Source organism: Quercus suber, unplaced genomic scaffold (assembly GCF_002906115.3).
Source record: "Quercus suber isolate HL8 unplaced genomic scaffold, Cork oak 2.0 scaffold_89, whole genome shotgun sequence".
In the NCBI taxonomy this organism is placed as follows: domain Eukaryota; kingdom Viridiplantae; phylum Streptophyta; class Magnoliopsida; order Fagales; family Fagaceae; genus Quercus; species Quercus suber.
The window spans coordinates 132,783-158,107 of NW_027069554.1; the positions used below are offsets into that span (position 1 = coordinate 132,783).

Here is a 25,325-nt window from a genome sequence, read left to right on the forward strand (position 1 = left end):
AAATAATCATTTGTCCCACTTTTTCTTTTTTTGGTCTCATTTTATATTTCAACAATCATAGTATGTGATGTATTTGATTTTTTAAATAGGACGAAGACACCTACATGTCACATTCTCGAATAAACCTACAAAGGCATCCAGCAAAATTTGAACAAAAAGTAGTACAATCTGTAAATTGTTAGATATTTTGGGGGACTATTGACGAGAGCTAGCATATCAGTAATTGGCATCACTGGAATAGAACTGCAAATACTAAATTTGATTTAGTTTGTAAAGGAAAATGGAAAAGGATCAGTGGGAGCAACGTTTGGGTACCATAACAGGAACAGTGACAAATACCCAGAACTTCAAGCTATGAGAATAGAATTAAGAACAGTCCAGATTATTTTGTGCCCAAATTTAAAAGCATTGCATTAACTTATATACTGGTCATGGCCATCAAAGAGCAGATATCATTATTGAACATTTGAAATAAACACTATGGCACCACATATATAATATTGAACATTTGAATAACGAAAATGTATTGTTCATGAAGATTAATAATCTACAGGCAGAAATATAATAAATTTCCTTTTTCTCCTTTCTTGTACATTTGTTTTCTAGGGCTCCCAAAGAATGAAAGAGACAGAATTTTGTGAGAGAAAAAAAAATATATTATAAAGGAAGAAGAAGAAGTTAGGGTGTTCTAACCCATCGACATACGGATTCCCTAACGTTCATCCTTGGCACGATGCATGGCCTAAACTTCCAATACCACACAATTTTAAGTCCTTCAAAAATGGAAAATATATATATTAAAAAGAAAAAAAAAACTAAAAAGAAATAAAATCCAAAGTGATGAGTTAGCTCCCTCATTCCACACCGGACTGCATCATCAATTGTCAAAAAAACGACCACGAATGATGACAACTAAGTCAATCAGGCAATTCAAGTATAGCCCACATTATTAGTGGATGCGCTCCGGGGGATCCGAACACTTGCACCGCCTTTCTTGTCCACACGAGCAGAGTCACCACCGCAAACAATATGGCATTGACACCCACAAATATTGCTGAAGCAAGAAAACAACCCATTGCCACCATCAGTGTGGCGTCGCGCATGGCCACGGGGCTCGGTTGATGCCCTTATGCTGGAAAACTCGCCACGGTCATAGACGGGCGGAAGCTCCGTCCTCCAACGTTCGAGCTTTGATTGTAGGCCTTCCACGCTCTCTTCAGCCAAGCTCCACCCACCAACAACAGAGCTTCCCTCCTCTTCCACTCTCGGCGCTCTCGCCACCTCCGCCGCCACCTCCGACGCTGATGGACCCAGCTCCGACTCCGTCAGTATAGCCGGGGGTATGAACTTTTTCGGAGTGCCATACTCGGAGAACTTTCTTGGGGTTCCGTACTCAGTCAAGCCAGTGAATTTACCAAAAGATTTAGAATGCATGGGTGTTGCACTAGTACGAGGATGGATGGGCGTGGCATGGGCACGTGCATGCTTGGGTGTGGAACTGGAATTGACATTGGTGGCACGTGGGTGCAACGGGGTCGTTCCCGTAGATTTTCTAGGAGGTGGGTTTTGAATCACAGGATCAATTTGGAAACTTGTGGTTTTTTCTAATTTCGTTCCCTTTGATTTTGGTGGTGGTGGAGTTGGTATCCTTTCAACCTCAGATTCTGACCAATTAACGTCGGATTCTTCAATGACAGGATTCTCATTTAACACAACCTTTTTTGGTGGTGGGTCCCCAACATCTGAGCCGTTACCGTTAACCAACGAACTTGGCTTACCATTCTTTTTTCCATTAATAACCTTAATGGGTGGCTGAGCCTCCACGTCCGTACTAACCTCAGATGTGCTCAACACCGAACTTGCTCTTCCAGTTTTACTCTTCCTTGGAGGATCCACAGATATTTCCGACCCGCTCACCAACGAGCTTGCTTTTCCTTTTTTACCCTTCTTATTATGTGGGTCACAGTCGCGGTCTCCAGCATCCGAGGCACTAACAACTGAGCGAGTCTTTTTGCCCTTTTTGCTTTTCACTCTTTTTAACATGATGGAGCCACTAATCAAAGAGCTACCTCTGGATTGACCTTTCTTCTTGTGATCAATTTCGGAGGAAGACTCGTTCACCATGGAACTAGATTTTCCTTTACGTTTTGTTTTCCCAAGGAATTGAGATGCTCGAAGCTCTGAACCAATCATGGAACTTGTATCACTCTTCGTACGACGAAATTCAGGCTTGCTTGTAAGCGTTGTATGACTCCCTTGCATAAATGACTCATCCTCACCCATCAAATGCCGATATCCAACGGCTCCAGAGAGATTGAGTTGTGTATACAATGGCATGCTCCGCATGGAACTGTCAAGGACCGCAACCCCAATGTTGAGGATTCCTTGTGGCCGACCTGACGGCCTGCGTACCTGAAGTGCCACGAACCTCATTCCGATCTTAGGATGGTGGTTGGGTTGGTGGGGCCTAGGTGGGGTTGGGATCAGATTGCCAACAAGGACACGGACCGTGCCCACGTGTACGTCTCGGAACCAATGGAGTCCATAGATCTCAATCATCACGGCTGACGTGTCTGAGTGTAGAAACTCCTCGTCCACACGGAACACAAACTTGTCATTCCATGTTGGATTGTTGTCGCCATGAGTGTCCACCCGTGTTGAAAGTTTACGATCTGGGTGAACCCATGCAACCGCATAGGTCCGCATGGAACGAGACACATTTGCGAGATCTTGTGCTGATATTATATTCAGTTCCAAGAGCTGGAACGGGGCTAAAATGTTTGACATTACACAAAAGCAAAATAATACGAATGAAGAAGAAATAGCTATTTAGATGTGGTAATGATAATATGAGAAAAGAAAGAAAGAAAAAAAGAAAGAAAGAAAGAAAGAATGGGTTATAGGGTAGAGTTGGTCAAATGGGGGTTTTTGTGAAATTTGATCCCTCTCGTCGCCGACCAAAAGAGGAGGCTGACGAGAGAGGGATAGCGCCTGAATGTGAAAGAAAAGGCAGCGAAGAAAAAGGTCAGATACAGAAAGGTTGTAATTTGTGTGTTAGCGAAAATGAGAGTGTCAAAACTCCGAAAGAGATGGAAGTTTGTTATTTACTATTTTTTAACTAGTCAAACTCCTAATTTGGGAGGCTGCAATTATTTTCAGCTTGTGATGGTTGTTTAGCCAGGTAGGTTGACCTAAGGCCAACTGTAATATGATTATTTTGAGGATTTTAAGGATTTTATTGTTCTCTCTTTTTAATTTCATTATTAATTAACTTTAAAAAGAAGTCACGCTTTGACATAATTAGTACACATATTTTTACAAGTATTGGTGATGGTCTAATGTATAAATAATAAAATACATTAACAAATATGCGAATTGTGTCCATGTGTGACAAAATTCTCAAATCCAAGTCCATGTGAAAGGATATTCATTAGGTGCACAATATTGAGTGCCCAAATAAATTCAATGACATAACCGAATTGACTTTAATTGTTTTTAGGAACACAAGCAAATTGACTTTAATTGTTGTTAGAAAATGGAAAATGTAGAAGTTTCTACAAATTATACTATTATAACATTTACAAACTCACATTATCATGAATATGATTTGTGGATTTTAAAAACATATTAAATGAATTTTAGAATTTTTTTTTTTGATTAATAATATATCAATTTATATATGTTATGTTGCAAATTCGTAATATCCTTAGTATCACTTTTAGCAAATATGATAAATTTTGTAAGTCATTAGTCAATGTAACTATATTTGAATTTAATTGTAAAATATAATATCAAGAATTTAAGGAATTGTAGAACTAAGTAAGTTTTTTCTCTCTTTCACACAAATACACACAACGTCGTAAAATTACAAATTTTTTTTTTCATACTAAGGTTGTAAACTTACAATTTGGTAACAAAAATGTATTGATATCAAGTTTTAATCTTGCCTAAGTTTTTAACATCAACACATTTTAGTGGAATAAAAATCCTTTGTCCCCCTCTTTTTTTTTTTTTTTAAAAAAAAGAAATCCTTTTTCCCACCTTGAATGTTTCATGTTATATTCCACTAATTGCAACTAGTCAAATATCTCTTTTTTTATTTGTAAGAAATTGAAGTTTAAAATATGAAAAAGAATATGTCATATAAATACATGATATTCTATAGTTGGTGGAGCATAAAGTGAGACAAATTATTTTTATTCCTTTTACTCTATGTGAGATGCTTATGGGTGAGATCTTTTTTTTTTTTTTAATTTCTTTTTTGAGTTCATTGGCCAAGTTTGGTAGGATTTCATCGATGATAAATCAACCCCAATTAAACATAAAATTGATTAATTTTATAGCTTCATTGATAAAAAATTTACTTTAATATTTTGACTAACCTTGATCAGTATTGACTAACTTTTACCCACATTAAAACTTAATTATCAATTGCCTCAAATATTTAATCTATTATAATTAGATTTGATAAAAACCTAGTTTTACACAATATGCTTTCACCGCATAATTTAAAGTAGTTTTTATTCTCTTTTTTTTTTTTTTTTTTTTACAATTTTTTTTATTGTTTAACTTCAATTTTTATTATTAAAATTATTTCTTTTATTTACTTATGATTTTTTGCTAACTAGTGCATCAAGACATTCGTATTGCTAGTAATAGGGAAAATTTCGACATTCATGATTAATGTATATTAAGATTCAAAATCAAATTAATAAATGAACATTAAAGCTAACATTTATTTAGTATTAAAAAAATATAAAATAATAAAAAGACACAAAATAATATATATATATATATTTATATTATCATGTTGGTTAACATGATAATCTCATATTTTCTTATTTTCTCTAGGATCACACTCTAACAAATTAATGTCAATTTCAATGATTTCAATTTGTCAAACTTTTGTATAAGGATTTTCAAAAATTGGGATATCAGTATTAAACAATACTTCATCACCAATTTTGGCTTTGAATAATTTTTATTTTGGTTAAAATATTTTTTTTGTCCTTATATTTTGGGCTCGCCACATTTTTTTTTCATTTCTATTTTAGTACCTAAATTTTTGAATTTTTTTTCAAAGTCGTACTTATCATCATCTCAAGAGTGAAAATAGCCTACATGACTACTAAAATAATAATAATAAATATCAGATTAACATTCACATCAGCGTCTGATTTAAAAAAAATTAATTTAATTTATCAATTTTACCAAAATTAAAAAAATAAAGGATTAAAAACCAAAAACACATGAATTCTTATTTGGGTTCATCTTGAACAAGAACTCATAAGAACAGAAATATAGGAAATTTCAAACACAAGAACACAAACCTTGAAAATCAAACCCAAGAACACGAAATCAAAATTAAACCTATTGAGTCAACTTCCTTTCCCACTTAAAATCAAATCAATAATGAAATAAAATTTGAGAAAAGAACTAAGACCAAATCAAAATTCATTCAAACTAAATTCAAACCTATTACAATAAAAGAAAAAAAACCCAAAACACAAAAAAATCACAATCCAAGAGGGAAAAAAATCAACATATACCCATTGAATCAGCTAAAGGACTTGAAACTTTAGATTTACACTCAAATCAACTTCCTTTAAACCCATTGAAACTGAAACCAGCTGAGATTTTATTAAAAAAAAAAAGACTATTGAAACTCAAACTAGCTTCAGAAGCTTTGAGAGATTACCCATTGAAATTTGAAGAAAATTAGAGAGAATCATAGTGGAAATGATTGGATGGAATCATTGAAGAGTGATTAGATGAATGTTGGAACAAAGACCCATGGCCAAAAATCCTTCTTCCCCAAAGAACCATGCTAACAACCCATCATTTTTCTCGTTCTTCCCCAAAGATTCATAGCCAATATCATAAAATCAAAGAAAACCCAGAAATCTCAAACACTCAAAAACCAAAACCCAAAAACTCAAACAAAACTCAGTTTATTTCAAACAATTAACAACAAATTCAACCAACCTGGCCAACTCGGCTCATTGAATCAAACAAACACATAAACCTAGAAAAACCCAACCAACTCGGCTCACAACAACAGCAAGCCCAACCAATCCATAACAAATCTATTCTCAAATCAGCTATCATAGATCTCACAACTCCAACAGATTGAACATTGTGAGACAAAGAGAGAGAGGTGGTGTATCTTTAATGCTTGGCTTGTCCGATAACGGTGCATGAGAGAGAGAGAGAGAGAGAGAGAGAGAGAGAGAGAGAGAGAGAGAGAGAGAGAGTGTGTGTTTGGTGTTTGGTTTGATCGTGTGGGTTTATTTTCTAGGTGTGTTTATAANATCAGCGTCTGATTTAAAAAAAAATAATTTAATTTATCAATTTTACCAAAATTAAAAAAATAAAGGATTAAAAACCAAAAACACATGAATTCTTATTTGGGTTCATCTTGAACAAGAACTCATAAGAACAGAAATATAGGAAATTTCAAACACAAGAACACAAACCTTGAAAATCAAACCCAAGAACACGAAATCAAAATTAAACCTATTGAGTCAACTTCCTTTCCCACTTAAAATCAAATCAATAATGAAATAAAATTTGAGAAAAGAACAAGACCAAATCAAAATTCATTCAAACTAAATTCAAACCTATTACAATAAAAGAAAAAAAAACCAAAACACAAAAAAATCACAATCCAAGAGGGAAAAAAATCAACATATACCCATTGAATCAGCTAAAGGACTTGAAACTTTAGATTTACACTCAAATCAACTTCCTTTAAACCCATTGAAACTGAAACCAGCTGAGATTTTATTAAAAAAAAAAAGACTATTGAAACTCAAACTAGCTTCAGAAGCTTTGAGAGATTACCCATTGAAATTTGAAGAAAATTAGAGAGAATCATAGTGGAAATGATTGGATGGAATCATTGAAGAGTGATTAGATGAATGTTGGAACAAAGACCCATGGCCAAAAATCCTTCTTCCCCAAAGAACCATGCTAACAACCCATCATTTTTCTCGTTCTTCCCCAAAGATTCATAGCCAATATCATAAAATCAAAGAAAACCCAGAAATCTCAAACACTCAAAAACCCAAAAACTCAAACAAAACTCAGTTTATTTCAAACAATTAACAACAAATTCAACCAACCTGGCCAACTCGGCTCATTGAATCAAACAAACACATAAACCTAGAAAAACCCAACCAACTCGGCTCACAACAACAGCAAGCCCAACCAATCCATAACAAATCTATTCTCAAATCAGCTATCATAGATCTCACAACTCCAACAGATTGAACATTGTGAGACAAAGAGAGAGAGGTGGTGCTATCTTTAATGCTTGGCTTGTCCGATAACGGTGCATGAGAGAGAGAGAGAGAGAGAGAGAGAGAGAGAGAGAGAGAGAGAGAGAGAGTGTGTGTGTTGTTTTGGTGTTGCGTGTGGGTTTGATTTTCTAGGTTTGTGTGTTTATTTTCTAGGAGAAAAAAAAAATGGAAATGCCAAATAAAGGAAAATACCATATATTTTTTTATAAAAAAATTCTGGGTTTGTTTTCTTGTTTTTGATTTTTTGGGTTTTTTTTTTAATTCTATTTTTATTTTGTTAACATCGATAAATTAAATTTTAAAAGTCACATGATGTGTGAATGCTGACATGGCATTTATTATTAAATTTAGTATTATTTTAATTACTATGTAGGCATTCAGTCTCCCAATTGTGCACTCTGGGCAAAAATGGCCCACTATCACTATTTAGCAAAAAAATTAGTAATTTACCATTGTTTTGGAAATATGTAGGAATCTACCACTTTTTTGAAACTTGAGTTTGTGAAACTCAAGTTTTCCGTGAAACTCAAGTTCCAAACACTCAAGTTCTTTGAAAAAATATACTTGGAAAAATTTTGAAAAACTTTTTATAGTACTCGAGTTTGTGGAAATTGAGTACCATAAAAAATTTTCAAAATTTTTCTATGGTACTCAAGTTCCATAAACTCGAGTACCATAGAAAACTCAATTTTACCACTCGAGTATCCAAAAAGTGGTAAATTCCTACATATTTCCAAAACAGGGGTAGATTACAAAATAATTTGTGAAAATGTGCTATTTGGCTATTTTCACCGTGCACTCTGTGTATTATGTAAACTATTTCTATTAGTAAAATGACGGTAAGTACGATATTGAAAACAATTTCAAAATTTTAAAGACTAAAATAGGAACTAAAAAAAATGTGAGGACAAAATGGAAACTAGCCCAAAATATAGGAACTAAAAATATGTTTTTGCCTGTTATTTTTTGTTTAAAAAATTCAAATATTGTAGTTGGTTTTCCACCGTCTATAAATCAAATAAAATTCATATTCAGACTAATTATATGTCCATGCATTTTTTTTTAAATAAAAATAAATAAATTTCGTCAAAATAAAGAACGTCCAAAAACATAGTAGTCCTTCTTGTAGCACTACTTGATGTATAAAGAATCCTTTGCAACAATCATATTTTAATAAATATATTATTTTATTGTAATATTTAAATTATTTTATTATGTTGAATACTAAAATGGATTGATATTTTGTAAAGTGAATAAGTAAAATAAATAAAATAATTTTTTGTGATACCAAATATCTAAAATTTTAATTCCATTACTGTGAATGCTCTTACTAAACTAATCCCACTTTTGCTATTTTAATGAACGCATGCAAGAATCTCAAAATTTATTTCTCTACTTTATTTAAATATTTTTTCCTCAAGTCTTTTGGCTAAATATTGGTGAATCTCAAATTTATTTGCGTTATAGGTACTGTTCCAAGTTATTTAGAGAACTGAGGAGAGAGACTGAATTTTAGCAACGGTGTTGCCAAAATTCTAACAAAAGTATGACAAAGAGAAAAAGCAAGAGAGAGAAAAGTTGGAATTTCGGCAATGGTATTTCCGAAATTCCTGTTGCCCGAATGCCTGCCCGAAGTGTGCTGGTTGTATCTGCTTGTGTCTTGTGTTAGGGGGTGCCCAAAGGGGAAACCCAATTGTGGCAATGGCATTGCCGAAATAGGGGGAAAAAATTTTTTTTGGCAATGCCATTGCCGTAAATGGAAGGGGAAAAAAAAAAAAAAATGCTACATTGATGTCTCTTGATGTCGAATAAGAGATTTGAAATTCAAACTCCACCTATCCCAAAAGACCAATCGGTGTCTTGACTTGTTAATAAATAATAATCATTATAAAATAGATGTTATAAGTTAAAATGTTATTATTCTTATTATTAAAAAATTAAAAAAAAAAAAAAAAAAAAAAAAGCCCTTCACTTCTTTCTTTTACTATTCATTTCTTGGTACGCCTCTCAAAATTAATTCTTGCCTAGAGGGAAGAACCATCAATGCATTGGTGTTTTTAGTATATAAGTAAGGCGAAAAACACATTTTCGTCCCTATATTTTCAGGCAATTCTTACTTTGGTCCCTATATTTTATTTTCACCGTTTTTAGTTCCTATTTACAAAAACACCTTCCATTTTAGTTCTTTCCGTCAGTGCCCTAACGGAAAATCCTAGGTGACAGACAGAATTATTAAAATAATAATAAATTTTTATTTTGCATTAAAAAATGCCAGTCAGCATTTAAATTAAAAAAAAAATCAATTTATTAATTTTAACTAACTAAAAAAATATTAAAAAGAATTAAAAACCAAAAATCACATGAATTGAGATCTAAGTGTGTCTTGAACAAGAGCAACAAGAACACAAACTCAAATCTTAGAACGCAAACCCAAAAAAAAAAAAAAATACACACTCCAAAACTGAAATTTCATCATCAACAACAGCCACAACAGACCCAAAACTCTCAGATTCAACACCTCCAAAACTCACACTTCGACCCCAACACACCACAATGACTTCTTGGAGCAAATGTTCTCCACCATCCCATTGTGTTCTTGGCTTGACCTCAACCCAAAAACCCCGTGGGATCTCAAGCCCAGAGATCTCTTCCACCCTTGCTTCCAAGCTCCGTAACCACCAGATTTTCGGCGCTTCTAAGTCCTTCGCCACAGCTGCTGCCGCTGCCATCATGCTCCAACAGTAACTCTTTATGTCTCGCGGTGTCGGCGCCGGAGCTGATGAGTCTGGTCTGATTCAGATGCCGCTTTCTTTGGGTGCCTCCGACGACGTTGTTGATGGGTCCTTGTCTTTTAAAACTCAGATCTGAGTTTTGGATCTATCTGGTTTATTATATTTAATGAATTGTTATGGTTTTTTTGTGTGATTTTAGAATTATTTGTTCAATTTAGTAAATTTAAGTTATTGATTGTTGATTTTGTCAGGTTTGGATGATGATGATGAGCGGTTTGTTGTTGGGGATTCTTTGATTCTAAAAGACCTTGGTCAGGTTCAGCAAAAGAAAATAACTTTTGGAGTTTTCCTCTTTTTGAATTTTTTCTGTTGTTTTTGTTTATTTGGACAGTAAAAGGTTTCACCTAAACTTAGACAGAAATGATCCTTCGCGGTTGTTTGGTTCCTAAGAAAAGCAAAAGAAAACGAAATTTTCAGTTTTGGAGTTTTTTTTTTTTTTTTTTTTTTTTTTTTTTTTTTTTTTTTAATTTCTAGGTTTGTGTTCTAAGATTTGAGTTGTGTTCTTGTTGTTCTTGTTCAAGACACACTTAGATCTNGAAAAATAAAATAAAAAAAATGCTACATACACAATATTTTTACAATATTTGCACAATAAATCACATGTGATTAATTGTTATTAGTTCAAATTTAAATTTTAACACTGAGATTACTTTTTTAATCCAACAATAATAACCTACCACTTAAAATTTGTTATAAAAATTTTATGCACATATCAATTCTAAAAATTAAAAAAAAAAAAAAAAGTGGAATGGATTGTGGCAATAGCATTGCCGAAATAGGAGGGGAAAATAATAGGAGGGAAATATTATTTTCCCCTCCTATTTCGGCAATGCTATTGCCACAATCCATTCCACTTTTTTTTTTTTTTTTTTTTAGAAATGATATGTGCATACAATTTTTACAATATTTTTACAACAAATTTTAAATGGTAGGTTCTTATTGTTGGATTAAAAAAGTAACTCAGTGTTAAATTCAAATTTGAACTAATAAAAATTAATCACATGTGATTTATTGTGCAAATGTTATAAAAATATTGTGTACGTAGCATTTTTTTATTTATTTTTCCCTCCCATTTATGGCAATAGCATTGCCACAATTTTTTCCCCTATTTCGGCAATGCCATTGCCACAATTGCGTTTCCCTTTGGGCACCCCCTAACATAAGACACAAGCAGCACACTTCGGGCAGGCATTCGGGCAACAGGAATTTTGGTAATACCATTGCCAAAATTCCAACTTTTCTCTCTCCCACTTTTTCTCTTCTCTCTCATACTTTTGTTAGAATTTCGGCAACACCGTTGCAAATTCAATCTCTCTCCTCAATACCCTAAATAATTTGTTATTCTGGTATTAAAAATATCGCTTAGACTTCACATGAACGATTTTTATTATTTAAACAGTCTCAAAACTTGCTTGCACATGTTTGTATGTGTGCATAATTCATGTGATTTTTGGTTTTTAATTCTGTTTTTAATTTTTTTTATTTAGTTAAAATTAATAAATTAATTTTTTTAATTTAAATGCTAACGTGGCATTTTTTAACGACAAAATAAATTTTTTTATTATTATTTTAATAATTCCGTCTGCCACCTAGGATTTTCCGTTAGGGCACTGACGAAAAGGACTAAAATGGATGGCGTTTTTGTAAATAGGGACTAAAAATGGTGAAAATAAAATATATGGACCAAAATGAGAATCGCCTAAAAATGTAAGGACGAAAATGTGCTTTTCGCTTATATGTAATTCAATAGTTATAGCAATAAAGTGGACAATTTCAACCTTGCTTCTCCTTATAAATGAGAGCAAATTATACAGCTAAGTTACAAAGCTTTTAGCTCATATCGTTTTCTTGAAACATTACAATTTACAAGTTAGGCTTTAGCAAAGAAATGTGGCTACAAGAGGATGAGTTTGATTGATCAATAAAATTTCTAATCTTCTTATTTGTTAGAGCATCACAATGGTTTTTTCAATTGTATCCTATTTTACCATCCCAAAAAACTACTTTATTCATTATATAATACCATTTTATAATACACTCAACATCCAAAACTCTATTTTTTTCCCATTTTATTTAAATATTCTTTTATAATCTTTTTTTTTTACAATTTCTCTTTTTCTCTTCCTTTTCCTCTCTTTCTCCCTTAACCTCTTACACCAGCCTCAACCTCAACCTCAACCTCTAGTAAACCCATACCTAGCAAAATCACAACAAAAAATCATCCAAATCAAACAAGCACCAGAACCAAAACCCACTACCAAACAAACCCAGCAAACATTGAAACCCACCATCAAACCCATCGGAACAAATCCCCCAACCCATCAGAAAAAATCACAGCCATCGAAAAAAATCACAAATCCCCCAACTCACCGAAACCCACCATCAAACCCAGCAAACACCTAAATCCAACCACCCAAACACCACTCAAACACCGGAAACCGATGAACAAATCCATAGAAACCGATGAACAAACCCATGCCGGAAACCCATGAACAAACTCACAACCTCCACACCTCACAATTATATATATTTTTTTTTTACAATAGTTACATTTTAGCACATCTAATGGAGTGGTCATTTTTGGGCTGAATGGTGAAATCAGCATCAATTTGGCATTAAGCCATTCCATTGCAGATGCTCTATTGTTTGGTATGTTAAATTTTTAGCATTTAACACACTTAATGTGAATGCTCTTATTGAGTAATCCCACTGAGTTTAAATCCCTCTTAGAACTTTTTTTTTTCTTTAAAAAAATATACTACTTATATATGCCTTTGATCCGATCTCGTGATTGGCACATGGGTCACTGAAACTTCCGAGATAGATGGGACATTTTCAAAGTGTTGCTGATAAGTCACCCCATTTAAGATAAGTCTGGTGAGATCTTAGTAGTGCTAACAGGTCACCTGTTTCACGGCTGCATCTTTAGAAAGCACTAAAAATGTAAATCAAGTTTCATGTGATCAGAGTGTCTTTCACATTTCTTTAAATGGAATCACAAGTATCTTGCTACCTGGGCTTCCACAACTTTCCTTTTCTATACAAAATACAACTCAATAAAGTGTAGACATAAAGTGTGTATACATTTCTTCTAGAGTAATGCTAGGAACACAAAAAGTTTTATCACTTGTCATATGGTGAATTTATGAGTGGTGGAGATGTGAATCTACTATTTACAACTCATCACGTGACAAATTGTGGCAAAAATTGTGAGACTTTTTGTGTCTCTAGTATTAAACTCAAGAGTAATTAAACTTTAGAAATCTCACCCCACACTTGTCTTATTAGAATCCCAAACCATTTCAAAATAACCCGTTTATTTTATTGTAATTAAATGAGTCAACCTAACATGTACTAATTAACTACAATCAAGTACTAGTAGTATTATTAATCATTAATCACTCAAATTATAGTGAATAAGAGTTTGATGTTATTATATTTATTTTTCATTATTATTATTATTCTGTGTTCTCTTCTATTTTATACATTTTAAATTGATATTTTAAGCTCTTCTTATTCACAGCTCAGAAAGCAATTGTACCTTGCAATGCAATCTTAAGCAAGCAAATTACCAAAAGCTTCAATAAAATGCTACTAATAAGGAGCTCTTCAACCCCACATATTGGAACCCATTGGTTACCTTTCTCAGATAGTCCCACCAGAGACTTAGACACTACAAACAAAAAATGCAACAAACACCCACCACTACTGTTTGATCACCATTCCAAAAAGCTTTCTTTCTCCCAAGTTTCATGCAGCTCATCTACAGTCTCTAACGGTGCTTCCCACTTCTCTGAATCCTCTGGCTTTCGACGAGCTTGGTCTGATGGTAACCTGGAAGGCTTAAGTTATAGTGGTTCTTATTGTGACATAGAAGACTTTGGCAATTCAACTAAACCAAGAGAGTTTTTTCATAAACATAGCAAATTAACTGGGACCAACATGTTACAGACATCACCATCTTTCTCGATATTTACTTCAACTGATGAGTTTCAAGATGGAGAGAATAATAATAGGCTGCAAGATCCTAGCAAAGAAGAACAGGAGAGAACTGTTACAATAGGAGAGAGCATAGAAGCTATGGGTAGTGGTGAATTCAGTTTTGGTAATAAGAAGAGTATGGGGTTTATTGAGGAGGCTGAGGAGGATGAAGAGGAAGAAGGTTTAAATGGGATTCAGAATCTGAGTGTTGAAGTAGGAAATGAACCTGGTAGTCCTCCCATGTATCTTGCTGCTGGGCTTGGTATTGACAGTTTTAGTATTGGTGGTGGTGAGCTTGATGGGGACTTTTTATCTCCTGCGAACTTTGATGATAGCAGTGATGTTGAAGAGTATTATAGGAAGATGGTTGATCAGTATCCTTGCCACCCTTTGTTTCTGAGAAACTATGCTCAGGTTTTGCAGGTTAGTCTTCTTTTTCTCATCTTTTCTCTGCTTTCTCAATATATAAACTTATTAGAGCTTCACAAAATTAGGCGGAACTATGAACTGCTAACACGTGTGAATTCTACCCTTGATTGTGCACCCATAGATTGATCAAATACCTATTTTCAACTCCTGTTGTTGCCCTGTTTTATCAGATCTGCTTGATAATAGGGATTATGAGCAGAAGGTCCAAGCTTTTTGAAAATCCTGTTCTAATTATCCAAGTGTGGGGAAAATCAAAGGCTATGCTACACACTAAATAGACCTTACTTCAGGGGGTACTTTTATGCAGTTTGCTTCTGTACTAGTATTGTTGTTGGTGGCGGCAGTGGCAGTGCTGTTACTGCTGCAGTTACTACTTTTTCTATAGTCCTATTGCTAGGTCTAACCATAAACTATGTGCGTCCAATGACCCTTTTCCAAAATGTATCACCACTATACCTGAGCAAAAGTGCCTCAAGGGGAAGAAACCTTGACATGAGGGGGGGCTGCTCTGATGCCCTTAGGTTTTAAGGCCAATTGTGTGTTCATGTCATGAGGAGTAGGTCTCGAACAGCATAATTTATGCATGAGCGTAGACGTATTACTCATCTGGGTTTGGGTGAAGAGTCCAGATCTGTGGTGCAACCGAAACTTTCAATGAATTACCTTCATTTTGGGGGACCAAATCTCAATCCAAAGCAGGATTTTTAGTTAAATCATTAGAGATGTGAACATTGACTGAAATATCGGATTGATGAGCAGACCAAAATTGCAGGTCTATGATGTGTTTCCATTGCTAACACATGTATGCCCCACTAACCAATTAAACCATCATTTGAGACATGATATGCTTCCTTCCTAATTATAAAGTCTCTCACAAATCTTCTCTTGCCAACCAATAGTTTATTGGTAAAGCTGAAATTAGTGTATGTGGAAACTTAGTTTAACTTTGTTGATTAAAAAGATCTACTACTCAATTGCAGAAGCATTATATTTATGTCAATTATGGATGAACAGGAAATTAATAGGAATAACAAAAATATTGAAAAATAACCAGTAATGCCCAAATCATGTTCAATGAAGGGATGCAGTGCATTTGCAATTAGATGTTGATTTCTCACCTTATGCATGAAGTGGACTTCCTTTTTCTTATTCTTTTTTATATGATAGTCTAAGGGAGATCTTCAAGGAGCGGTGGAATACTATTCTCGTGCTACACTAGCAGATCCTGAAGATGGTGAAATTTTGGTTCAGTATGCTAAATTTGTGTGGGAAAACCTTAATGACCAAGATCGAGCCTTGAGTTACTTTGAACGTGCTGCTCAAGCTGCTCCTCAAGATAGGTGAGTACTTCCTTTCTCCATCTGGCTTCTAAAAGAAATACAACCCTAAGTTTGTACTTCAAACAGCCGGAGATTCTACTAAATAGATTTGGATTAAATTCTAGCTTCAGTTGTTTGCTAAACCTGTCACTGACCTGCAGAAACCAGATGACCTAGTTTGAACCTGGCAACCTGATTGTTTATCATGTCTTAAAACTAACCTTTTAGTCTCATTTCCAGCCATGTTCTCGCAGCATATGCTAGTTTCCTCTGGGAAATAGGGGGCAACGGGGAAGAGGATGAAGCACGTCAAGATCACTTTCAGGTGTTACTTTCGTCAGAGGAATTGGTGACTCTGGAAAATGTTTCACATAGTTGGATTGATCTAATGCCTTGCATATTATGTGCAGATTGAAGAGGAAGAATGTAAGAAAGAAATTGAAATCTCAACATCCAAAGAAGAAATTGGACTAGTTAGTCCATCCCTACACCTTGCAGCAGCACCTGGGATGGATGTGGCTGATTCTACTGCGGATGAATCCAGCAACGTTGGCAATGTTGAGGAGTATTATAAAAAGATGATTAATGAGAGCCCTAACAACCCCTTGTTTCTAAGAAATTATGCTCAATTCCTGTGTCAGGTAAGATAAGAACATTCTGTTCCCCATTTTATTTCAACTCTTCATAGTCATCTCATTAAACTGAGCAACCATTGACAAGAATGTGAGGCCAATACAGATAACATATATTTTTTTATTTATTACTGATAAGTTGGGCACACAACTAGTGAGTTTTGAACCCACAACGTCCCTCCACTCATTCTAGTGGGAAGAGCAAGTGTCATTTGAGCTAGAGCTCATTGATTCCAATACAGGTAACAGATTTTAAGATCATCATCTGTATGGAACCCAGTTCTATATCATATTCTATAGGTGGCCTACTCATTATCCAGCTTTGTGGAAGACGTTTACTGATCTAACGCTTTTAGTAATTCGAAAAGCATATGATTTTGCTCTGGATTTTACTAAAGTTTCTGAATAATCTGATTTTTCCCCACCTACTAGACTGAGATACCATTTCTCAGTTAGCCTTTTCATTAAGTTCTTATGATTAATGTCAGCTAAGAGTCCTTTTGCTCTTACTACAGATTAAAATATACTGTGAGTTGTAACTGATGGATACAACTGCTTGTGTGTGTGTTGTGTGTTTCCTTTTTCCTTCTAGGGCGTGGGGGGGTTGGGGGGTCTAATAAGGAGCCTTTTAGCAAATTTCCTACACGACCCTGGCTTACACCCTTCCCACAAGCTACACATATTTCAAATACAATTATGCACCAACAGAATTGTAATGTTGTGAATACACCTTGGCATAAAGAAACATACCTCTTGCTACTTATTTTTCAGCAAAATGAGCACCTAATGCCCATGGCTGAAAATTTGATTTCAACATGGAGTTAAATTCATTAAAATAGCTTCAAACATGTTATATGAATGTCTGTGACTAACTCCTACTGAAAGGTAATGTCTATATAATAAATCCTACCAATTTTGCTCCTGATGTTATTGATTAAGTAGTCTGGATATCAATGGCAACCATTCCATGGTTTTCAGTGATTAAACAAAGACAAATTCGCCCAAGTCAAGAAATCATGAGACTACATCAGAAACTTCATATGCCTCTTTATATTTGTAGCTATTTTGGCATTTTAAGCTTTCAAAAATTATAGGCCCTCTCAGTTGCCCCAAAGAGAGAACACTAAAAGCCACTGAACTGTCCCAAAGCTGGATTATAATTTTCACAAAATTTCATATCCATCATCAATAGTTAGTCCACAAGATAACCAAGGTTCCTTCAAGTGATAGTCCGGTGGTAATTGCATCCTTTGTGTTGCCCTGTGTCTGTAGTTTAAACCCCACCTCCCCCTCCCCCACTATCTACCTACCTCAAGATGACTACACATGAATTTAGCTGGATTTTGCTTTAAAATACAGAGAAGAAGATGAAAATTTAGGTAAATGGACTCAAAAGAATATTTAAATGCTCCTTTTAATAACCACTTATGAATCATTTTTCAGAATGAATCCATTGTCTCAAGTTTTAGATCAAAGTAATCCATGAACACAAATAACTCGAGAGAGAATTGTGCTCCACAGGGTTGAAGATAGGAGCTGCATTTTTTCGGTTACAATATATCCATCCAAGTTACTATGGCCATCTTTGCCCAAACGACATGTTTGAATATATATATATATATATATTAGTTGTTGCAGGTCTGTAGCCCATTTTATGAAATCAAGATAAATTTTTGACCTAGAGTGCAAATTAAAGGCAGCACAGAAATACCTATCTTAACATTTTCTAAAAACATATATCACTTACCATAAAGCACATGAACCTTGATTGGGATAAGAAGTGTAGAGAAGATGATGCATGGCTCCTCTTAATTTCACTAGCTTGATTGACCTATTTGTGGTATATTAAATCAGTGTCTCTGCATTAAGTTGATCCAATATCAATTATGTAATTATTACGTTCAACCTACAGTCCAAGGAAGACCTCCCAGCAGCAGAGGAATTTTACATGCGTGCTATACTAGCTGATCCTAGGGATGGTGAAATCATTTCTCAGTATGCTAAATTGGTGTGGGAACTTCATCATGATAGAAATAAAGCATTGTGCTACTTTGAGAGAGCAGTTGAGGCTACTCCTGGAGATAGGTACAATTTTCCTGCAGTATTCCTTGCTTCTCTATTTAAACTTTAGAAGCTTTCCCATATTCTCATCATGTTAGATGCTCATGCTCCTTCACACTTAATGCACACACTTTGCATTCCGCACTTGTATCATGATCATGCAGGAGATAACTCTCAATTAACCCCATCTAAAAGGTTATTTATGATTGGATAATCCTGGGTGCCACTTCAAAGGCTTGTAAAGAAATTGAAAAATAGGGATCTAGAATACTTAAAGTTTGGACAGTTGCCAAAAGTTGTCACAACTCACTTCTCTTGTGCAAATCCTATTCTCCAGACATTGGTGGATAGGCTTCCATTACATGATAAAAGTCTCCATAGAGTAGGAAATTTATAAGTTCTTATTTTAACACCAAAAGCAAAAGGAAGTTCTCAACAAGGTACTTATGCTAAGAACATTGTAAGTTGTAACTCAATGGTATTATTTGCTCTCCTTAGAAGGATAACCAAGGTTCAAATCTCCCCTCCCCCACTTCTTATTACAAATAAAATATTAAAAGAATAAGGTATATATGACATTACGTGTTTTGCTCTATTGTTTTTTTCAGTCATGTTCTTGCAGCATATGCTAGTTTCCTGTGGGAGACGGAAGATGAGGAAGAAGGTGACCCAATGCAAGACTGCATACAGATACCTCTTCTCCATGAACAAGCTATGAATGCTGCAAATGTTTAACTGTTTTGCAGATTTAGACCAGTTGTCAGAATTAAGGCTTAATAGGTGCAAAAGCATAAAAGCAGAAGCCCTGTCTGTCTTAAGGACACAAAATTATCCAATAATGTTGGGGTTGTTTACTTAGCCATGGTTCAATAGTAGTCATAGGGCTATAATTGAAACTTGGGGTCTACTCCGTGCATACAATAACAACAAAAGCCTTAGTCTCCAAATTTTGGGATCCCGACTTAGGTAAAATAAAACAAAATTTTCAACCAATTTGTAATATGATGTTGCATTATGCACCCAAAAAAGTAAAAAATAAAAAAGAAAAAAAGAAAAAAGAAATGAAAGGTGTTTATTTTTTTCTTCTTTTTTTCATGTTTTCCTGTTTGACAAGTCCTTGAATGGAAGGTGTTTCAGATATGCTGAATAAAGCATGGAACATATGCAATAAGACAAGCAATGACGTTTGAGGCTTCATTTTGATTTAAATCTGATTGAACATATGATGTGATAATAAGCGTTGTGGATAAAATCGAGCCTCACTTTCTCCTGTGAGTCAATAAAAGCTTTTATTTGTTTCTTGCACTAATCTTTCTCCCTTTTTCTAAGCACTAGCTTGGGTTGCACAAGCAAGGCACGTGCTGGCTCTTTAATGAAAAAATTAATATAGATTTTTTGTTGTTGAAGAAGTATGAAGTCATGTACTTAAATTGAAAATAGCTATTTGAATATCTATGTACTATGACAATTTCTTAGAACTTATTTACTAAATGTAATATTTACTCACCAAAAAATGCTACAAAGAATGATAATAAATGTCATTATCTTTCTGCAATATTTAAATTTTTGCAATAAATGATAATATATACTACAATATTTTTGAAGATCTTCATTAAATTAAATACTTGCAATCATCTACAATGAAGATTTTGTTATTCATATTTCATTCTTTATTATCTTATTTTATGAGTCTAGCTATGATGTTTAGCTTACTTATTTTTAATGAATACCCTTTTAAGCAAGAAAATAACTTAAAAAAAGAACAAAATAACAAAAGACATATGTCATCAAAGTTTCTATTAGATAAAATTATAAGTCTAGAAGATTTAAACCTAATAAATTAGTGTTCTCTAGATAACAAATAAAACACCATTTATCATCATTCTAACTTTCCAAGCATGACTACCAATATATTACATAAAATTCAAAATACACAAAGAAATTTTTTGGGACATTAAAATTTAGTAGGAGTATATTAGACATTGCACAATGAAATATTTTAGGAATTATAAGATTTTGTTAAGGTTTAACTAAGAGAGAAGCAATAGGGTATATGCTCATTTATAAAAGTTACAAAATATAAATGATGAAATTATTCAACTTTAGTTTAGGGGGGAATGCAACTGTCCTGAACATAAAGGAGGAAAGTGTTACTTCATCAATTTGTGTGTGTGTAAAACAATGTGTGTGTGTGTGTGTGTTTTTATTTTTATTTAAAAAAAATTGAAACAATGTGTTAAAAAAAAAAATCAACCTAAAAATATTATGCATTAAACAATGAATTTTAGTTCAACAAATTGAATAAACCAAAAAAGAAGTTTAGAAACGCAACAAAAAGTCACGATATTTTTACCATACCTTTATTTCTAGATATAGTGGGTCCTAGTCTGATATTTTATTATTTTATTTTAGAGTAATGTTACGTTCACAATATTTTCATAATAAATCATAGGTGGTATATTGCTATTAGTTTTAAATTAGGCTAACCACTTTTAACCGTGCATTTAAAAATAAAATAAAAGGCCAACTGAATAAAATTGTGCCTAAAACAACGAATTTTGGCTTTCTAAATTCGACTAAACAAAAAAGAAACTTAGGAACATAACAAAATGTCACACAAAAAAGAAGTTTAGGAATATAACAAAAGGTCACAACATTTTCGTAATATTTTTTATTTCTAGCTGTGGTAGGTCCCAGTTTGATATTTTATTTAATTTTTATGTTCACAGTATTTTCATAGCAAATCTTAGGTAAAAAATTATAACTGGTTTTAAAATTATGTGTGGGGTCATAGAGCCCAGTGATATACATCCACCTTTTGTACTGGGCCTGAGGCCCATAATTGCATATGAAGAAGACAGTGGTGATCATGGCAACCCAAGAAACCGTGCCGAGTGACAACTCTATCCTCGGCCAGCCAAAGCCGAGGTAGAAGAAAAGTGATTTATCGGCAAAGACAATCTTCCAAAGCACTTCAAAGAAAAAGATAAGTACAACAAGTAAACACACTGGAGCATGGCGGTAAAGCAATTCCAGGAAAAGCTGTTGTCTCGACATTAAATGCTCCACAACTAACACTCTGGCCGGATTAATGTGGAAATGATACCTGAGCAGTGGCTTTTTAGACTCACAGCTACTACCTAAGAGCTTTGGAAGGAGGTTGATGTGATAAAAACCAACAACAGCAAATCTGACCTGCACATGTATGGTGGAGATGAAGAAGGAAAGTAATATATAAGGAAGAAAGAGCTCTGAGAAAAGAGATCGGAGATTTTACCAGAGAAAACACTGTAGTAATCTGAACTAACTTTGTAACCATTGTCACTCTCACTCAAGAAATAATAAGTTGAAGCTCCTCGGACTAGTGCCGAGGGTTGAATTACTTGCCTAAGTCCATATTTGTTTTACTTATTCATTCTTTAAATCATCTTCAACTGTTGTCACACTTATCAAAGTCCAGTTCTTCTACCCATTCTCTACAAATTTATTGTATTGGGCTTGTTGGGCTTGAATTCACTTATCCCTTAGGAGCAGTGCTCAAACCCAGTCCCTACAATTGGCGCCGTCTGTGGGAAAGAATTTGTGCGTTCGTGATTGCAACAGTTAGACATGGTAGGATTAGGTCCATACCAAGAAAACCCATGCCAAGCAGGTCCCCAACGGATAGAAACCGTAGGATCCCAGCAATAGGGTAATTTTCCTGACCCTGAACATGAACAAAATCAAGAGAATGAAAGGAATTGAGAAGGAAGTGTGCATACCACCTAGACGAGCAAAAGCCACTCCCAAGTGGGTAGTCACGTATCCCAGAGACAAAACAATAACCAAGCCATGCAGTAGGAGATAGATGACTTGAAAAAGAAACTGCGCCATGCACAGCGGAGGCGGTCTCCTTCCAGTTCTGACATATCCTTTAATGATGAAGAGGACAACAATTACAGTCAGAGATCAAGAACTCCTCCAAGCGAGACTTTCTCTTATGAAGATGAGCACCATCATAGATGAAAACACAAGGGCCCATCTAGTAGGGACTTGGGTAATGATGCCATGAGTAAGGCTCTGGATCAGATCTCTAAGTTACCCTTCATGCACAAGATAGAAGGGGCTAGGCTACCTCGGCAGTTCCATCAGCCTATGTTCACCGTTTATAATGGTTGAATGGACCTTGTAGAGCATGTGAGCCAGTTTAATCAAAGAATGGCCGTCCACTCCAAGAACGAAGCTTTGATGTGCAAGGTTTTCCCGTCTAGCCTAGGACCTGTAGCGATGAGGTGGTTCAACGGCTTGAAAACGAACTCCATAGATTTCTATAAGCAACTCACCCAAGCCTTTGGTTCTCGCTTCATTACGAATAGCAGGGTTCCTTGGCCTCTAAGTTCGTTGTTGTCATTATCCATGCATGAGGGAGAAACTCTAAAAGCATACTTGGACAGATATTGGGAAATGTATAATGAGATGGACAGCAACTTTGATGACGTTGCCATCAGCACTTTTAAAAGTGGTCTCCCAACTGAGCACGGCTTAAGGAAATCCTTGACTGGCAAGCCTGTCACCAGTGTACGTCAACTTATGGACTGGATTGACAAATACAAAAGAGTCGAAGAGGACCAGCTGTAAGGGAGAGGAAAGGAGAAGGTTATCTCTCAAAAGAGTAGGGATTTCAAGTCGGACCGATACAACAATGACCATCCGAGGAGAGATTTTGCAGGGCAATCCGGATCAACCAACATGCAGACGGTTAACGCCATATTCAGAGAACTGGTACATCAGGTTTTGGAGAAAATCAAGAACGAGTCATTCTTCGAGCGGCCGAATAAGATGGTTGAAGACTCCATGAAGCGCAATCAAAGTCAGTATTGTCAGTACCACCAGGACCACAGACATACTAAAAAAAACTGCAGGAACCTTTGGAGCCACCTGGATCAGCTGGTTCGATAAAGGAAACTGAGGCACCTTTTGCATCCCTCCAATGGTCATCAAGGCCAGGCAAACCAGGAGCCCCGGAGAGACACTTCCTTAAGACCACCCATAGGAACGATAAACGTAATTTTTGCTACTCCAAGGAGGACGGGTTTATGCCCTTCTAGGGTGATGTTTGTAGCTCGGCTACCCGCCGATGACTCTGGCCCAGAGCTGAAAAGACCCAAAGTGTATCCTTATCCGGTCTTAAGTTTCTCCGAGGAAGACAAAATTGGAACCATCCAACCCCATGACGATGCGTTGGAAATGACTCTTCGGATTGGGGGCTACGATGTGGAAAGGGTAATGGTAGATGATGGTAGTGGAGCCGAGATCATGTACCCCGATCTCTATAAGGGGTTGAAGTTGAGACCAGAAGATTTGATGCCCTACAGCTCCCCCTTGATGAGTTTTGATGGGAAGATTGTCATGCCAAAGGGTCAGATTAGACTACCTGTGCAAACTAGCCCTGAGATAGTGGAGATTGACTTCATTGTGGTGGATACTTACTCCCCTTACACTGCTATCATGGCCAGACCTTGGCTTCATACCCTAGGAATCGTTGCGTCCACCTCGCATCAGAAGGTGAAGTTCCTTTCCGAGAGTCAGGTCCTGGAAATTCAAGGTTGCCAGGCTACGGCAAAAGAGTGCTTGGTGGCTGCCATCTCACATCGGCCCAGAGCAAAGTCCTCGGCCCTTGTCGAAGAAAGCTCATAGCAATCAAAGACCCCGGTATCGCCTATTAATGCACCAACTGAGGAAGCAAAATGTGAGGATTTAGAGAAGGTGATCATTGGTGATGACTCGGCAAGGTTCTTCCAGGTGGGATCTTAACTGCCCCCTCAGGAAAATAAGGAATTTATAGGGTTCCTCAGAAAAAATGTTGATGTGTTCGCATGGGACGCTTATGATGCCCCATGAATTGATCTAAACTTCATATGTCACCACTTAAACGTAAATCCATCAGCCATTCCCAAAAAAAAACCACCTCGGCGCCCATCCAAGGAGCACGTCGACGTTATCAGGGACGAGGTGAGAAAGCTCAAGTAAGTAAGGGCTATCAAGGAGGTGTTCTACCTGAATGGTTGGCTAACACCGTGGTTGTAAAGAAGAAGAGTGGGAAGTGGCGAGTTTGTGTGGACTTCACAAACTTAAACAAGGCATGTCCAAAAGACCCATTCCCCATGCCTCAGATAGACTAGTTAGTGGATGCAACTGTAGGCCATCCTCAGATGAGCTTCTTAGATGCCTTTCAAGGCTATCATCAAATGCCACTAGCCCTGGGTGATCAAGAAAAAACAGTATTCATGACTCTTGTTGGAAATTACTACTACAAAGTGATGATCTTTGGTTTGAAGAATGCGGGGTCTACCTACTAAAAGATGATGACTAGAATGTTTGAGCCACAACTGGGCAAGAGTATTGAATTCTACATAGATTACATGGTGGTAAAAAGTAAAGTGGTGCTCGAGCACGTGGGAGACCTCAGAGTCATTTTTGACATCTTAAGGAAACACAAACTGCGTCTTAATTCCTCTAAGTGCTCATTTGGTGTTGGGTCTGGCAAATTTCTAGGCTATATGGTAACTCATATGGGAATTGAGGTAAGCCCAAATCAGTTCAAAGCAATTCATAATCTGCAACCTCCTCAGAACCCCAAAGAAGTCCAGAAACTCACTGGAATGATCGCAGCCTTGAATCGGTTTATTTCCAGATCTGCGGATAGGTGCCGACCTTTTTACCTCCTGATGAACAAATGGAAAGGATTTGAGTGGTCCGAGGACTGTGCTTTGGCCTTCCAGCAACTTAAGGAACACCTATCCTGGCCACCCATCATGTCCAGCCCTGAGG

The 25,325-nt window shown here is 35.7% G+C and overlaps 3 protein-coding genes across 3 annotated transcripts; 2 read left to right on the forward strand and 1 right to left on the reverse strand.

Annotated features, from left to right (window-relative positions):
• Positions 1-497: 497 nt before the first annotated feature.
• Positions 498-3,031, reverse strand: LOC111996521 (uncharacterized). The gene has a single exon (XM_024028507.2). The coding sequence runs from the start codon at positions 2,785-2,787 to the stop codon at positions 931-933; it is 1,857 nt and encodes a 618-aa protein (XP_023884275.1). The 5' UTR covers positions 2,788-3,031; the 3' UTR covers positions 498-930.
• Positions 3,032-13,664: 10,633 nt separating this feature from the next.
• LOC111996532 (uncharacterized) lies at positions 13,665-19,712 on the forward strand. Its single transcript, XM_024028517.2, has 6 exons — positions 13,665-14,497; positions 15,671-15,843; positions 16,063-16,147; positions 16,233-16,463; positions 18,367-18,539; positions 19,124-19,712. The coding sequence occupies exons 1-6, from the start codon at positions 13,682-13,684 to the stop codon at positions 19,248-19,250; spliced, it is 1,605 nt and encodes a 534-aa protein (XP_023884285.1). The 5' UTR covers positions 13,665-13,681; the 3' UTR covers positions 19,251-19,712.
• A 3,894-nt stretch (positions 19,713-23,606) lies between these two features.
• Positions 23,607-24,191, forward strand: LOC111996527 (uncharacterized). The gene has a single exon (XM_024028512.1). The coding sequence runs from the start codon at positions 23,607-23,609 to the stop codon at positions 24,189-24,191; it is 585 nt and encodes a 194-aa protein (XP_023884280.1).
• The last annotated feature ends 1,134 nt before the right edge of the window (positions 24,192-25,325 follow it).

Coding starts and splice junctions, on each gene's coding strand:
- LOC111996521 (XM_024028507.2), bottom strand. CDS start 2,787: ATGTCAAACATTTTAGCCCCGTTCCAGCTCTTGGAACTGAATATAATA.
- LOC111996532 (XM_024028517.2), top strand. CDS start 13,682: ATGCTACTAATAAGGAGCTCTTCAACCCCACATATTGGAACCCATTGG. Junction 14,498..15,670: donor ACTATGCTCAGGTTTTGCAG/GTTAGTCTTCTT, acceptor TTTATATGATAG/TCTAAGGGAGATCTTCAAGG. Junction 18,540..19,123: donor GAGGCTACTCCTGGAGATAG/GTACAATTTTCC, acceptor TGTTTTTTTCAG/TCATGTTCTTGCAGCATATG.
- LOC111996527 (XM_024028512.1), top strand. CDS start 23,607: ATGTTTGTAGCTCGGCTACCCGCCGATGACTCTGGCCCAGAGCTGAAA.